General features: G+C 39.6%; 2 protein-coding genes across 2 annotated transcripts; both read left to right on the top strand.

The window, feature by feature from the left end:
• Positions 1-923: 923 nt before the first annotated feature.
• LOC145464428 (uncharacterized) lies at positions 924-2,066 on the top strand. Its single transcript, XM_081448317.1, has one exon. The coding sequence runs from the start codon at positions 1,427-1,429 to the stop codon at positions 2,024-2,026; it is 600 nt and encodes a 199-aa protein (XP_081304443.1). The 5' UTR covers positions 924-1,426; the 3' UTR covers positions 2,027-2,066.
• A 100-nt stretch (positions 2,067-2,166) lies between these two features.
• On the top strand, positions 2,167-7,490 carry LOC145464113 (E3 ubiquitin-protein ligase TRIM71-like). Its single transcript, XM_081447928.1, has one exon. The coding sequence runs from the start codon at positions 4,662-4,664 to the stop codon at positions 6,912-6,914; it is 2,253 nt and encodes a 750-aa protein (XP_081304054.1). The 5' UTR covers positions 2,167-4,661; the 3' UTR covers positions 6,915-7,490.
• Positions 7,491-17,681: the final 10,191 nt, after the last annotated feature.

Genomic DNA, 17,681 nt, shown 5'->3' with positions numbered 1-17,681 from the left:
AAAATAATTGTGATTAACGAGCCTGCACGGTGATACTTAACAGCATGTGTACTTTGAGAGATCGATGCATTCTAGAAATAATCAAACGAACAGTGCATAATCATTGGTAAAGAAGTTATAATCATCTTACTGACATAACAAACCAACTCCTCTGAAACAGCATTTATAGCTGCTATTTCACAATTTAAATCAAATCTCATCGAAAGAGGGTATCCTGAAACTCTCGTTTCAACAACTCTCGCAGAAATTACATTTGAGGAGAGAAACAAGACACGCGAATCTTGCGTTTTGTCACACAAAATCCCCCATCAGTGCCTAACTAAAAGCAAATACTTATGCAGAATTGGTATTTAATTCAACAACAACCATTGCTTAGAAGAATATTCAAAGATCCCGCTATTGTCTCGTACAAAAGGGGCAGATCTCTAAAGGATATACTCGTTAGAGCAAAGCTTTGACTGGCTATTACACGTGGATGGGAGTTGTGCAGGCCTGTCACCCCATTGTTATCAAGATTTTGGACAGAGAAATGTAATGCGTCACAAACGGTTACCAACCATGGCAACCTAAGTATCCAAACTAAAGTAATGTCTTACCCAGTTGACTCGGAAAGGAAATTTGTCAGTCACGCAGGCAAGGTTTTGTAATCTTATTCTGTTCCGTCCAGTAACCTAAGTTTTCAACCTCAACTTCGACTTCAACTTTTTGTTTTAGTACATGTTTCAGTACATGTTATTTTATGACCGTTAGTGACATAAATTATCTAGGGAAATGAACTAATTAAGTGCTGGTGTACCATGGGTCAATGAAAGCGTGTTCAAACTAGCCGGCGTGACAATAGTCTGCTGGCAGCCGTTTTTTTCTCTAAGGGTCACTAGGGTGAGTGTTTAGTCATCTCGAACGAAAAAGGGCAGTATCGCGGTGGCCGAGTGGGGAAGAAGGCGGGACAAGGGCGGTATGGCCGAGTAGGGAAGAAGGCGAGATGAAAACGTCTCGCCTCATAACCCCTGCTGAATTTCGAGAGAAAAACAGACTGCCAGCAGTCTAGCGTGACAATTACTAAGTGCCGGGTCCCACTAGAGCGAATTCACATATTTCCAATTTTGGGCGAGGAAAAAAATTGGCAAAAATTTCGCAAGTTCCAAATTTTGGCAGTGGTCGCATTAGACCAACATGTTTGAACCAAAACGTTACTGATTGAAATATACGTCACAAGATCTATATTTCTCAATTAGTATTTTATTAGATCCCATGCGAGAGTTTAACTCTTCGCAGATTTTTCGCCACGCTGCATGTTCTTGACTCTGCGCTCTCCAGCAACTCGTGATGTTCGCAACATAATTGCTGGTTTTCAGTGTCACGCAATTCAAAATAGATCAAAATAAAGATCAAAACCGGTCAATAGATAAAGTCCAGAATCTGGGAAATGAAAGAAGGTAGATATGCAAAGACTCTCGCCAAAATTCTGGTCACAACAATTTTTCTTATGCGAGATATGCGGAGAAATTTTTTACCCAAATTTATAGAGAAAAAAATAAATCTTGGCAACTGCCCTGAATCAATTAAAGAATTAGCTTATAAAGCACTAGTGAGACCTCATCTGGAATATGCAAGCCCGGTGTGGGATTCCTGGATTGACAAGCATATAAAGCAAATAGAAGATGTCCAACGGCGAGCTGCTCGATTTGTGAAGAACTGTTGGCAGCGAACACTGGGAACTGTTTCCAATTTACTTAACGATTTGGAATGGCCATCCCTTCAAAACAGAAGGAAATCTGCTCGCCTCACATTACTTCATAAAGCAATTCATGGTGAATCAGCATTAGAAATCGCATGCTATATCAAAAGGCGTAATTGTCAACTTCGATCTTTTCACAAAGACAAGATGATCGAACTAACTCCGAACACAGAAAGCTATAGGAACTCATTTTATTGTAGAACTATTAGAGAATGGAACGCCTTACCTAACGATGTTTTAGATGTTAAAAAAAGTCAATTATTCAAGAATGCTCTTAGATTAGAATGATGACAGTTTATTTAGGTTCTAATTTTTTAATCTTAATCTATGTACATATTTTATTATATATTTTAAAGGTTTTTTAACCCCCCCACCCCCCACCCTGCTTTTTATTTAATGTCTTGCAGTGATGGGAGCATGCCTCCCTTTGCAAGACCCCCATAATGTAGATGTAGATAGAGATTTGTATGGAGACGCCATGCTGGTGCCCATCCGTATGGGCACCAACATGGCGGCCGGAAACCAACAAACATCTGTTACTGAGTTTTGCCAGAAAAGCGTGAATTTATTCCTCGAGGAACTCTAAAACATTAAAATAACACTTTTTCTAAGACATGAACTGTTCAGATGGCCAAGTTCCCCGAAATAAGTCACTTTTTAACCATCATGACAGCTCTCTAGGCCGTCATGTAAATACCGCGTCACGCAAAAGCTTAGAAATTCAAGTGCAGTGTATCACAAAACCAAGAACCCATTCGGAGCGAAAATTTGTATGAATATTAGTTTTCAGCTGCTCTTATACATCATTTAAGTAAAATCTCAGGAAGATCAATAGTTTTGTAGTTCGAATTTCGGTGACGTCATGTGAAAACCAGCTATTGGACCAGCAGATTTTGCTCGGCTTGCGTTTGTGTTGTTGCTTGCGCCACTTGCGATCGAAGAAAATTGTCTCGCCAGTAACCGGATCCAGGGTACGAGTCATAAGAATTTGAATAAAAACGCTGCTCATATTCCTCGTTTGCATTGAAATAACTGTAAAAAGCGTCAGATTGACCGGATAAAAAATGATTTTGACCCGCCATCGCACGCGCTAAACTGGACTAGCCGTCAAAGTAATTTTCTCGCCGTAATTTTATCCAGACATGTTTTAAAAAATATGACAGTTAAATGGTTAAAAAAACAAAATTGTTTGCTTTGCCAAAATTTCGAAGCCTCCGAGGTAGCACTTCGGCTCCTTTGAAGATTGGCGAAATTTTGGCAATCCGCAAAAAATTGGCCACTTTTTGCAACTGGGGGTCGCACTTATTTTACACTACTTGGTGACAGATTTATTACTTGTACAAACAAAATTGGCTCAAATTGGCTTTAGTGCGACCCGGCCCTTACAGAGCTTGATATTCATGCAATATGCAAAACATGACTGATAGAGAGCTCTAGGTTTGAAGACAAAGAAAGGACATAATTGCGATCAAAAGCCTATCACGCCGAAATGAAATTAAAGTGCTGGTTCCTATAAGAGAATAAATACTAGGCTCCATTTCAGTTGAACGCAAACTAAATATAATGCACACAATCTTGAAATAGTGTCACGTCGTTAAAGTGCCATCAGTTGAGTAAATTTGGCTGAATTTTAAATTTAGCAAAACACTGCAGGCTCATTAAAATAAAGCTTCACCTGGAGCAGACAAGATAACATTGAGCTCAATTAAATATTCTAAATATTATTGAAAATGAAAACCATGTTTTCGCTTTCAAGCACGGTTCTTTTCTCGGATATCAACAATAGTACGATATCAACAAGTCGGACATCCAAACTGATCTGCCTTAAAGTCAGTGCTAGTCGCCACCAAGTTGATCTGATCATTCTCAGCATCACTTTCGGTTTGATTGCCATTCACATTTTCCTCAAAAGTCTTGCATCAACCTTGGTATTGACAATGTTTAAAGCTATGAATTTAATGATTAAAAGAATCACGATGCGCGAGCAGCCAATTGTGTAACGAACCACGGACGATGCAAATCTTCAGTTGATTATTATCATGATTTCTATTTGACCTGCAGCAAAAGCTGAAAAGCTGCTCGTGAGCACAAATGAATACGACAACGGAAACAAATAGCTCCGCTTACCGTTTATCCATTGTTTCTCCTCTAGTTGGAACTACCGTGAATTAAATTGAGCTCGTCTTTGAGTGCTAGTTGTGTTTGAGGTCGCAGGCTTCTTGGAAATATTGTCACAATGAAGCCCAAGCCTCTACCCCTGGGGATATATCTTGTCGCCCGTCTCTTTTGTTTTGCTGAGAGCTGGCTGAAATCACAGTAACACATTTTGGGTGTTCTTAAGAGATGATATAAAAGAAATTGGAGAGGATTGGTTTTCAAATATTTCACTTCAAAAAATACTGTTACGCAAAATGTACCAGTCATGCTTATTATTTGTTTGGTTTGAGATTTACTCGCATGATTGTCTCTTGACGAATAGAGAGACAGAGACGCTCTTGCATAAGAGTTTAGCAATCCGTCACACTTTTGTGATCAAGATTCGTATAAATCTCGGTAGACTGCTGGCAGTCTGTTTTTCTTTCGAAATTCAGTAGAGGTTATGAGGCGAGAATGGGACGAGACATGGGCGCCCTTGTCCCGCCTTCTTCCCTACTCAGCCACAGCCATACTGTACTGCCCGTTTTCGTTCGCGATAACTAAACACTCGTCGTAGTAACCCTTAGAGAAAAAAAACTGGCTGCCAGCAGACTAAAACCTCGGCGGCCAATAGAAACAATTCCTAGTAGTCATGCAGTCTGTCTAATCTCTCGTGATTGGTCAATATTAACAGTCTGATAAATACGGTATTTTTATATCACAAGGCTCCATTGTTGTCGGTTGTTGTTTTTATCTCGAAACCAATTTTGTGTTTCTGTCTTTAAACATGGATATAAAAACCTTGCTAGACAATCTTCATGAAGAAGTATCCTGTTCTGTGTGCATGACTACATTCACAGATCCCAAACAGCTGCCATGTTTACACAGCTTTTGTCTTCACTGCTTGAACGGGATTCTACGAACGAGTGGCCGCCATGATATCATAACTTGCCCAGAATGTAGAGGAGAGAGTAGAGTCCCTGGAAGTGGAAACCTGAGGGACTTACCGACCAACTTTCGCATCAACAGTTTGCTAGATGTGTTGGCAATCAAAGAGTGTAATTCTACCGGAGTGAAATGTGGAAATTGCGACAAAAAAAGCGGACAGAGTTTGTACTGCTTCCAGTGTTGTGCATTCTGGTGTGACGACTGTATTTCGGCGCACAACATAATTCGAGCTAATAAAGAACACCGTGTGTTGGCGATTAAAGATTTCGAAGATCAAGACATCGAGGAAGTGTTAAAACGCCCAGCATTTTGCCAATTGAGACACCATGAAAAAGACCAGTTGAAGTTCTTTTGCAAGGAATGTAAAGTTGCTATTTGCAATTCCTGTGTTGCCATTCTTCACGAAGGTCATGCCAAAATACATTTGGAAGAAGCTGCAAATGAACGACAGTCACAAGTGCAATCGGCGATTGAATCACAAAAGCAAAAAGCACAACAGAAGAGAAACAAAATTGCTGAACTTGACACGACCTGCATTCATATTGAAGAACAAGCCGCTGCCGTCAAACGAGACGTACAGAGATTTGCTGAACATTTGATGGCAGTTATCGAAGCGAAGAAGAATGAAATATTAAACAAAGTGGACAGACAAGTAAAAGGATCTCAAGAACGTCTGCGAACTGAACAGCGCGATGTGAACAAACAAGTAAAGCTTATCGAGACATGGATTGAAAAAACGGAAACACTTCTAAAGCGAGGAAGAAGTGTTGAGATTATGCAGTTAGACAAGTCATTAATCACCATGGTTGAGGAAGAAGTCAGCGATGGAGAAGACCAAGTGGACTGCGACCTTGAAGGCTTTCGTCGATTCGTTTTCGTAGAAAACGAATCATTAATGGCGAAAAGCGTCACTGAAGGAATCGGCGCTTTCAGAACATTTATCAGCAAAACTAGCGCGCATCAATCAAGCGCCCAAGGAAAAGGAACAAGTGAAGCTATTGTTGGACTTGAAGCACAGTTTGTTTTGACAACAAGAAATGCTGAAGGAGAACAATGTTACGAAGCGCGTGACTCCATAACAGTGGAAATCAGAAATCACCGAGGACAGGACTGTGCGACGAAAGCGCGAGTCCAAGATAACAAAGACGGCAGCCACAAGATCAGTTACTTCGCTAAAGAAACTGGAAAATGTGACTTGTCAGTGAAGGTAAATGAAGATCACGTTTGCGGCAGCCCTTTTGCTTTTGAAATCAAACCCAGACAGTTCAGACCCGTGCCATGGTTTGGACAACGAAGGTCAGCTGCTGGGATGCTTAACAGTCCCTGGGGAGTGGCAGTGAATGAACGTAATGAAATTGCAGTGACTGAGGTTGGTAACGGCAGAATTCAGGTATTTAGTAGTGATGGAACTTACTTAAGATCGTTTGGTAGGTTTGGTGATAAACAAGGAGAATTACGCTGGCCTGCTGGGATAGCTTTTGATAACAATGGCTATATTGTAGTGGTGGACAGTAATAACCACCGAGTGCAAGTTTTTAGTGAGCAGGGTGAGTTCCTGAATCAGTTTGGTGGAAAGGGAAATCTAGATCACCAGCTTCAGGATCCTTATGGTTTATCCATAGACAGTGACGGAAATTATATTGTTGCTGATTCAAGTAACAAACTAATCAAGGTCTTTTCTCCTAGTGGTCAGTTTTTACGTAAAATTTGCGGAAAGGGTTCTTTCACCTTCCCCCTTCACTGTGTGCAATATGACAACCATTTTATAGTATCAGACAGTGGTGAACACTGTATCAAAGTATTTGATAGGGATGGGAATTCTGTTTACCAATTTGGAAAGGAGGGGGACGGGGACGGGGAGTTCAATGATCCTTATTGCTTGTCTGTTAACAAGGCAGGACACCTGATGATCTGTGACACAGAAAATCACAGAGTTCAGGTGTTTGAACTGAATGGAAAGTTTCTAAAAAAGTTTGGAAAAACGGGGAGCGGGATAGGAGAGTTTGATCGCCCAGTCTCTACAGCAGTTCTTAGTGATGGTAGGATAGTAGTGTCTGACTACTGGAACGATCGCATTCAGATTTTTGAATAGATATATCCACTCACTTGTGATGTAATATGAATCGGTTCTCTCTTTGCTATCAGTTAAAATTATGGTTTTAAACTATTTGTCACTGGTAGTCTGTAGTTGGTGATGTATTAGAAAATCTCACAGAATAGAAAAAGCTGAATAGTTACCTTTATAGGTACCTCATTTATTTTTCGTTTCGAATGTAACACATGTTTTGTTTCAAAGGGAAAAGACTGAAAGCTCACATTGTTTCAAAAAAATATTATATTATATTTGCTCTTTAGTGGTAGATTGTGTGATATTAGTTACAAATATCTGTCATTGCTCTAGCTAGTTTAGCCGCCTGATAAGAAGTGAACCGCCTGTACGTATAATTTGAGGTTTAAACTAAGTTTAGGAAGAAACCTCTTCCACTAGGAAAATTTTAACTCTGAATTTGAACAATCAGTAGTGTATGTTGTGTGACATTTTAAACAAGACTAAGAATAATTGTGATGATGTATCAGCAGGCCGGCTAAAGTGGATGCACACTTCTCTCAGTTGTAAGATTAAAAATCATAGGAAAAGAAATCCTAATAAACTGATTTTATATTTTCCCATATTTGTCGTGATATTTAACGTTTGACGATGGTAAAGAGGAGAAATTTAAACGACGTTTGATCTATTTGATTGTACGTCTGGGAGATTGATTTCATAAAATGTTAAATATCTTTTGATATTATAAGCTCGCATTAGATTTCTCAAAAACGCTATCAGCTGCTATCGCATTTCTCAAGTCTGAAATCTCTTTGAGTGAAAGTCCATCAAATTGTAGAGCTTTCGGAATATGTACCCTGTTTACACAGGTATGTTTTTAGCTGTGTGCTAGCGGCAAACAAATTCGGGGGTGGAAGCGGAATAATTGGATCTCTCTCATTCGTTATTCCATTCATTTTTTTCTGAGTTATTCACTATTCCTTATTCAATTTTGCTCGATATTCATTATTCCGTTTCGAGTTTGTCGAGCAAAGTTTCGAGTTTGTCGAACAATTCCATCAACTTTGTATTCAAGATTAGCCAGTCCCACACAGTGCTCGCCAAAGATAGATCATATAATGTTTACCGTAGAAACAGTGGTGTCGCAGACTGAACTCAGCTATGAGGAAAATATAGGTATTGAACACAGACTGAATTGCGCTAATTTTGCGCGTCATATATGGTCATATATGGCATCAATGACAACACGTTTGATATTAAACGTTTGTTCCCTTTGTCGGACACGGTTTATTACTCATTATTCTTTTACGGAAAACCGTATAATTCTTTATTCTGAATGTGCAAACCCTATATATTCCTCATTCATTTTATTTTTTAAGCCGATATTCATTATTCATTATTCCGCTTCCACCCCCGAAACAAATGAATCATAATCCTGTTAATGAAGGTCAAAAATGGTGGTACATCAAACAATTAATTCTCATCACCTGTCTTCCTGCTGATGTGTTTCATTTGTTTATGGAGATAATTGACGTCGATCAGTTTTGGGATTAACAGGTTACCGAAGATAGCACAAGATTTAAAATGTATTACAGTAAAACTTCGTGTGATCAGTGATAGTATACAAGTAGCTCAGCCAATTAAATTTCCACATTTTGCACTAGTATATACTAGTATATCAAAGTGTTGCAGACTAATTTTACAGTTTGAGAGCCACTCATACAGGATTGGGATTGTCTGAGTGCATCGATAAAATAGAAATGATGATCACACAAACAATGTCACCATTCATTGTAATAATTTGAAACCTAATCAGAAAATTCCACCCTCAATTAGAGAAGGTGGGGCAAAACTAAATAAAGAAGCTGAATTACATTTCTTGTACACAAAAAGCCATCTACAAGAAGACATGTTGACTATTTCAAAAAAGGTACAAAATTTTATTTGTCACATTCTTTGGCCCTAAAGGATATTTGCTGAGCAAAATTCGTTCACTTACAAAGCCGTATATTGTACTGTAGTAAATGGAAATAACTCAAGAGAGATATTAAATACTTGCCATTCTACAACGAGATATACTTCATCAATTACGACAGCCCTCATATTGCGTTTCATATCTCCACAATCCAATGACTTCCTTAATTTTCCAACAAATGCCTCCGGGAAGTCATAAATTATTGGATACTTCGATTGCTTGATATCTTTAATTTAAACCTCGCTCAATGACTCAGTATTCCGAACCATTAGACAGCTGACCTGCAAATCGTTTTGCCTCACGGTCTGATCTCGCATTTAAAGGAGTCAAAAACAAAAGCCAATAACTGAAAAATCAATGACTTGCCAAAGCAGGTAAAAAAATTAATGTCTTTCGTTAAAACAACAATGTTCCTTATGTGAAGTTTATATGAAATAATTCATATATGAACTGCGGTTGTAGATGAAAGTGAAGAATGATCATCGCAGTTAATTTTCCAATTTAAGCAATTGGAAAGAAGAAGCCTGAAAAAATCAGGGCTTCAACGGGATTCGAACCCGTGACCTCCGCGATACCGGTGCGATGCTCTACCAACTGAGCTATGAAGCCACACATTGGGAGCGAGAATCCCGTTGAAGCCCTGATTTTTTCAGGCTTCTTCTTTCCAATTGCTTAAATTGGAAAATTAATTGCGATGATCATTCTTCACTTTCAATGTTCCTTATCACCTCTTTCTGGTCTTCACTGACGGAAACAGTCTCCAAATTGATACCATTTAAGGCCTGAGACAAAGATTCCTCAAATCCTGCCTCGACGCCGCCATTGTCAATCCCATACAGTATATAGAAACATCACGACTGCAATCATGAAGTCCTAGAATCTAGGACTCGAAAATCCGGGGTGCTTACCATTTAGCAAAAAAATCCGGAAATTTCGGTTGAAAGTCAAATGGAACAGTAATTTTCCGGAAAATCCGTTAGGAAATTGTAGATTACCTTCAGAGATAGTCCTCTTTTTCCGTTCGGAACGGAACGGCGGAAATGTCCTTACCATTTGGTAAATTTTCCAGTTTCCAGTCTCTCATCAGCCGAAAACAATTACGAGAAATCGAATTGCAAATGGTAAGCGCCATCTCGTCCGGTTGGTTTGCTGATTTTGGAAAAACCCTTTCCATTATACAACGGTCATCCCAACCGGTTTATTCTGACAAATGGTAAGCACCCCGATGTTTTCAGAGCCGACTCTCGTGCCAAGGCCCTCAGCCGGCTAAGAGAAGCGAAAAGGGCTATGGGGACTAGAATGTTGCAAATAATTTTCCGCTCCTTCTTCACCTTGGCAGGTGCTTGCAAGCTTCTCCCCGTCCTCTGCCTAATGCCGTGTCTGCATTACAAGAAATGTTCCCAAACGTGTCCCAGACAAAAAGTTTTGCCAATGGAACAAACTGGAACAAAATTCGCTCACTTATTCAAGAGCCAGAAACAGCAAGCGACCCCAAGATTATATCAAGTGCCGGCTTTGAACATCCTCGGTATAATAAGTTTTATTTTCTTTGTATCTACTTTTGATTCCTTAAATGGTTGAAAAGACTTTTATATGCTTTGATACATTTATTTGACCAAAACGAATCGTTATCTCGAGGATTAAAATCTCGGCAAAAACGAAGACTGCGGAGTGCAGATACGGACTGCCGACTGCAGATTACAGACTGCAGACTGCAGACCGGGGATAAAATGCAGACTGAGGGCAAAATCCAGACTGCAGACTACAGCTCGGACTTTTTACTTCCATTAGTGAGTGTTAACCGTAAATGGATGCATCGGTAGACAACTGATGCGGTTCTAAACTATCAGTGTACTAAGGTATGTGTGGGGCGCAGAACGGTACAACCACTGCACTTACGTAATTTTTTTAACATCAGATATTTCGTAACATCAGGCTATATAGCTATCCCTTATATTACTTAGGCTGTAGTTTTATCTGGGAGGTGGGGGACATGGTGGCGGGAGGGGGATCGGAACACTGCAACACTACAAAAAATATTAACAAACACCACATCACCGTGAGAAAAGTCAACTAAACACCGTCACTACAACACAAAGTTTTAGCCCCATGATTTGTACATCTACACTTGACATAATACTTTTATACCAGTTCTCAATAATTTTCCAGAAAATAAACACATCACAACGCCTTTCATTGCCTACATGTTGATACTGCTGATGCCTGACAATCATCTTCTTGTTCTTTTGAAGAAACCTTTTGTGAAGGAAGCAAACAAAGGAAAAAAGAGGGGAGCCTCGAGAGATGGCCTTTATCCCAGATCCCTCTCTTCTATTACTTTGCTCACTTTTCTTTGCATAACCCACTGACTGGAGCCCCATCCTGACTAGTCTGCTGGCAGCCATTTTTTTTCCAAGGGTCACTTAAACGAGTGTTTAGTCAGCGCAAATGCAAAAGGGCGATATGGAGGTGGCCAAGTAGGAAAGAAGGCGGGACAAGGGCGGTATGGCCGAGTAAGGAAGTGCGTGCAGCACCCATGTCTCGTCCAATTCCCCTTTAGGCTAAAGCATCTCGCCTCGTAACCCCCGCTGAATTTCAAGAGAAAAACAGACTGCCAGCAGTCTACATCCTGACTGAGAAAATTGCTTTTTGGATATATCGATAATCGTTCAAAAAAATCTGGAGCAAGTATAGACTGGTATTATAATGATCTCTGGATGACCCTAGACTATAAGGACTAATTTAAGTCATTCAGATGTAAAGGAAAGCAACAAAGACAGGAAAAAAAAAGGTAAAGATGTCTAAGTTACAAACTTACCAAATCCACTCCCTAACCTTACAAAGCCTTCTTTCTTCCCTGCTGACATGACATCTGTGAATTTATTTTGGGACTGGTAGTTTTCGCCACCTCATCCTTTTTTGTAGAAAAAAACTACGCAGTCAATAATACATTTGGCCTCGGCATTTCCAGAATTTCCAGGATTTCCAGGTGGCAGAGGTCAAGTTGCTCGTCAAGTTACATATAAATGAAAACAGCTTCAGATTGGCAGCTGATCAACTAGACAGCGTTGGTCTGTATTTTGGTACAAATTAAACAAAATGGTATGTGTTCGTCATGAATTAGCATCGGTTAATGAAGTTTTCACTAAAAAAGTTAACGTTAAAAAGTAACGACGTTTACACCGTTCGACGGTCATTTTCAAGTTGAAAAGTAAAATTTTTGCATGTGCCCAAATATATACAATTGATTATAAGAATGCTAATGAGACACTGACTAAAACTCCAAAATATTTACATACAAACAATACAAAAAATAATTAAGTAAATAGCTTTGCGCGGATCGAGTCACTCTGGTCAATCTTGGTTGAAGTTTACGAATAAAAAGCATTTCAAAAGTCAAACAGTCGAGTTTACTATGACATTTTTCCAAAATCCTGAAATTGCTTCCAGTGGTCTCTGGATCCTTTCCGTGCTTATCCTTTACGTGGATTGATTGAAATCCACCCCTCACTCAGCTTCACAATATAATCGATTGTATATATTTGAACGCATGCAAAAATTTTACTTTTTAACTTGAAAATGACCGTCGAATGGTCGAAACGTCGTTAACGTTAACTTTTTTAGTGAAATCTGTTTCTAAAAATTTGTTAATAAAGTTTACATGTTAAATTTAGGTCAAATTTAGGTTTGAGAAAGGTCATGCAAGAAACCCTAGCACTCCAAATGTGACCGCACACGGGAAAGCGTACCTTAACGCTTATCCGTTAGACGGGCAAAAGCGTTAAGCATCCGTTAGTCATCCGTTAGAAAGTTTTCTAACGTTAGAGGCGTTAGCCCAACTGTTAGACGTTAGCATCAGGCCGTTAGAACGGAGAGTGCAACCGCTAGCAAGAGACATGTATCCGTTAGCCGTTAGCATTAGACCGTTAGACGGGGACAGCATAACCGTTAGCAAAAACTCTGTGTCCGTTAGCACGGCTAGAGAAGCCGTTAGGATCCGTTAGAATAAACTAGCATCCGTTAAACGGGTAACGATTCCGTTAGAATGGCATGACACGTGTTGAAGTAGAATGTGGTAGCCTAACACAGTGTGAAACGTACGGTGACTTAGAAGGGTTATCGAAAGTATCTCTTTATTTTTTGTTTCGACTTTTAATAACTGTCGATCGCTAGTTATAAGTGTCGATCGACACTTATAACTAGCGATCGACAGTTATAAGTGTCGATCGACACATAATAATAACTGTCGATCGACACTTATAACTAGTAATCGACAGTTATAAGTGTCGATCGACAGTGGAAATAATTTTTTTAATGTTTGTCTCATCGACGACTGATGAAATCGGCACTTTGTGATTCGCTTTTTAAAATCGTGAGTGTAAGACTAATAACAGGGGTGTAATAATGGTTTGGCACGATTGTGTGTTTATAACATGGGACTGAAAGCTACGCTATTCGTTCGTTAAAAGTCCTTAGATGTAAACCGTTAGACAAACGTTAAACGTCCTTAGATGTAGACCGTTAGACAACCGTTAAACGGCTCCAGTCATCCGTTAGAATTAATTGCGCAACCGTTAGAACGTTTTCTTCATCCGTTAGGCATACTTAGTTTGCCGTTAGAACGTTAGGAGAAAGCGTTAGAACGCTTTGATCATCCGTTAGGCACAATTAGATAACCGTTAGAACGTTAGGACAAAACGTTAGAATGCTTTGAAGGCCAATAACTATCCGTTAGCTAAACGGATAAGCGTTAAGGTACGTTTTCCCGTTTACGGTCACAAATACATGTAATTTCATTTCACCAAACACCGCAGCATGAAAAGCACAAACGTCACACACCGTAGGGTTTGAGAGCACCTCAACACCGCAAGGTGGGATTTTATTCACTGCACCTAAAAAAAATTACATTGAAAAAACATCAACATCACAAATCCTCATGCCCCCCTCTGGCAGTAATTCTACTTCAGGCTGGGTACCTACTCTATATTGGCCGTGTTTTCACAAGCAATTTGACAGGTTGCTTGGTGAGTGACAACCGGAAATCCTGTAAAAACAGTTCCTTTTCCAACTCGCTTAAAGTTAAGAGAGTCGGCAAACTCCAATGGAATGCTTCATTAAATTTTATCCACCAAACCAGGTAGCTGAAGCGAAATGGCAATTTATGTAGGCCAATGGGTAGTTGCTTGCGGTTATTCATCTGACAGGGCTGTCAAATCGGAAATACAACAGCTTAGTGTTTAAAACTCGCGTCTTTACTAGAATCATGCGTCTCATGTTGGTTTGCAGTGAGAAACGGAAATGTCCCGGTCAAATGTTATCTGTGTAGTGGTTGAAAACCAGGTTTTCAAATCAGAATAAAATTGTGGCCTTTCAACAACCCACACAATTTTCCTTCTACGGAACATTTTTTTTCTCAGCGAATGAGGAAAATATGCCTCCGTTATTCTCTCCTGCTTCTAATTGCAAGCAATCTTTAAGTCTTTACTGAAATCGGTTCCTTCGTTGGACACAAAAGACAAACTAAGCGCATAAAAACAGTTATTTTAAGGAGACGAACGCACGTACACTGTACATGTACAAGCTTTGTTTGGATTTCCCACCATAATATTCAAATTGATTTATTTGCCAGCGTGCTCTGCTCAAATTACCTAAATGAAACATAATCTTACTCGTGAAAACACATATCATTTTCAAGCTGCTTAACAGAGTCTGTGAACAAAACGCCTTCAGGAATGTTAAGCGAGACAATGGCTGTCATGGAAACAAGGCCATTATAGGGATAGTTTATGGACCGAGCGTATTCAGCATAAGTCTTAATTGCACAAGCCACTTTGGCAGTTGGCAAGTGGCCTACACTGTATTTCTCCTTCCCTCCCACCCTGGGATTGGTGCCAGTTTCGTTTGTATTGACAGCCTTAAATATATTTTGTACTGGGTGTGGACAAAACGTGGGGTACGCCATGGCCTAGGCCAATAGACCATGGAGTGGGCCATGGCCTACCCTGTGGCCTACCCTATAGCCTACCGGTGGTCAGATTTTTAAAAACATTAACAAAACATCAGTGAGAGTTGAACGAGTTAGCTGGCATAAAATTATATCCCTCTAATAGGGGTATACTGAAAAGTCACTAACACGATTATCAACATCAGAGGGAACAAAACAATGCCAACCTTACAGCACTCAGACTTGAAACATCTTATTTCTCGCTCTCTTCGACGTCTATCTTCCCCAGCCAAGCAATCAACCATAACGGCAGGTTAAGAGGGAGGGGAAGGGCCCAGGGGAACTCCCATATAAAAAAGACAGGGGTGCTGGTCGGAAATTTTGAAAAGAACTCCTAAGAGGTGCCAAGATCCTTGTTTGCGGGCGTGGTTTGAAATTTTCTTCTCCCCTAAGAGATACCAATTCTCACATAAGACACTATCTCCTGTCATATTTTTGAGCTCAATACCCTAAAAAGTACCGCAAAAGCTCCCGCTGTGGACCTTTTGAGGCTAAACACCCTAAGAGGTAACAAAACTGCGTTTTTAACCCCAAAAGGTATAGAAAGCACCCTGGTTCGTTCGTTACCCTGGTTCGCAGTTTGCAGTCCGCAGTCTGTGTTTTACATTGACTGCACCAGAATTAAATCATATTTCAATGTACATGTAGTTCACCAGTAGTTTGAATTTCAGCCGTCTCTTCCCTTTACCCCGAGGGGGGCGCGGGAGAGAAACGACTAGTTCACCAGTTTATTACAGTTTGCTCGAGAAGGAAATAAAAATCTTACATGGTTATTAAGCCATAATATCATGATGTCACAAATAATTTGTCAACTTAATTTGATGGTGAACAGCTTTACTTCTTGCAACTAGTGCCTCGTGAAAAGCCATATAAAGTCAAATTCTTTACTTGTTTAGTACATGCATTTATCAGAAGTCAAACTTGTCAGAGTATTGAATATAAATACTGTGTTTTGATGGTTAGATTTTTGGTTTTAACACAGGAAATTAGTAATGCCTATTTTCAATGCAGTATTTTCAAATATCAGTACTCTGTGAGCAAAACTATGAATTTCCCTATGAATAATGATTGACATGGCAGGTAATCTTTGAATTATATGAAATTTCTCTTTCCATAAAAAACGCTATTCTTTTAAAGAGGGAAAATTATGATAAGCAAATAACTGAAAATAATGATTCTGACAGTAAACTTTCACAAAATTGTTTTTCTTCAAACTTCATGCCTACACCAGAAAGGTTATTTAAAAACTGATTACCAATGCAGTCACACAAAATGTTGCTGGACAGATATACAATGTATGCCACCCTTTCTGTGGCTTGAATTAAACTTTTCAAAGCATCTATGTCACCATTTTTGCATACGTCCAAACGATGGAGATTAACTCTTACCCTGACCATAGGTAAGCAGTTGTAAGCATGATATTTTTCCAAGCCTGCACAACATGTTTTCCTCCTCAACTGCTTCAGTTGCCTTTTTTGAGAAATTGGCTCCTCCTACCCCCCCCCCCCCCACCCCCACAATAATCTAAATAATGCACTACCCTTTATTTTAATGCACACTTTTCAGCGGTCTGTATTAATTTTACATGACTGATTCATTGATTGATCATTGTTTGAACGTTGCGGACATAATGTTGCATACATACAGTATGTTACTTATTAAAGTGTCTGTGTTACTTATCAGATAAAGCACGAAGCACATGAACATAAAGTGACAGGCCTGGAGTACGGAAAGGCCAATGGTGGACGTCAGGTAAAGCTATTAAAAAAAGGTAATTTTGTGTGTAGATATGGGAGTTAGCAACTGACTACATGGCAGCTACTATTACTACATGTAGTATTGGTTGGCATTCTCTCTGTTGAGACCTGACGAAGGGGATGACACGGTTTATAACACGACATTATTATCTTAGTGTAGGGATGTCCGACTCCTCATTACGAGTGGTGAACTTATCTTGATGTAAGCATAAAATGTTGTCCTTCAGTGGAACATTATTTGGATAATCTAGTGTTCTACTGTAATTAGTACTGTATTTATCTCGGTGTGTTGCGAAGGTTGAATGGAGGGTTCCAAATTTTAGGTCTAATAGGTGGAATGACCTGATAGTGACCACTTCTTGACCCAGCTAATTAAAATGTACAGTGTGTATAGAAATAGTTGTATCATAACGATAGTACTAAAAAAGAAGTTTTCAAATGGAAAACATTGAAATATAATCATTCTAGATCAAGAATGAAACTACAGGAATTAATCTACGACATTTCTGACCACAAAAACAAAGGCAGGGTGAGTACCTGAGCCAGCTGGGTGAATAAGGGAAGTCTTGATCACCAGCTTCAGAATCCGCAAGGTGTATCTGTAGGCAGTGAAGGAAATTATATTGTTGCCGATTAAGATAAAAAACTTAGAGGCCCGTTTTTGCGTAAAATTGGCGGAAAGGGTTCTTTCAACCTTGCCAACCACTGTGTTCAATATGACAAATATGTTATTGTGTCAGACCGGGAGGAACACTGTGTCAAAGTTCTCGATAGGGAGGGGAGTTTTTTTTATACAAATTTGGAAAGAAGGAGTTTGGGGCAGGGGGGTTCAATGAATTTCATTTCTTGTCAGTTAACAAGGCTGGACACATCATGGTTTGTGATTAATCGAATCACAGAGTTCAGGTGTTTGAACTAAGTGGAAAGCTAATCACAAGGTTTGGAACAGTATAGTAGGCAGCGAGGTTGGACAGTTTAATCACCTGGTCTCTACAGCAATTCTTAGTGATGGTAGGATAGTTGACTTGTTACTGACTACTGGGATGGCCGCCTTTAAATATTTGAATAGATACATC

Source organism: Orbicella franksi, chromosome 12, assembly GCF_964199315.1.
Source record: "Orbicella franksi chromosome 12, jaOrbFran1.1, whole genome shotgun sequence".
Classification (NCBI taxonomy): domain Eukaryota; kingdom Metazoa; phylum Cnidaria; class Anthozoa; order Scleractinia; family Merulinidae; genus Orbicella; species Orbicella franksi.
The sequence above is the reverse complement of the archived record's forward strand: the minus strand, read 5'-3'. Positions and strand labels throughout refer to the sequence as shown.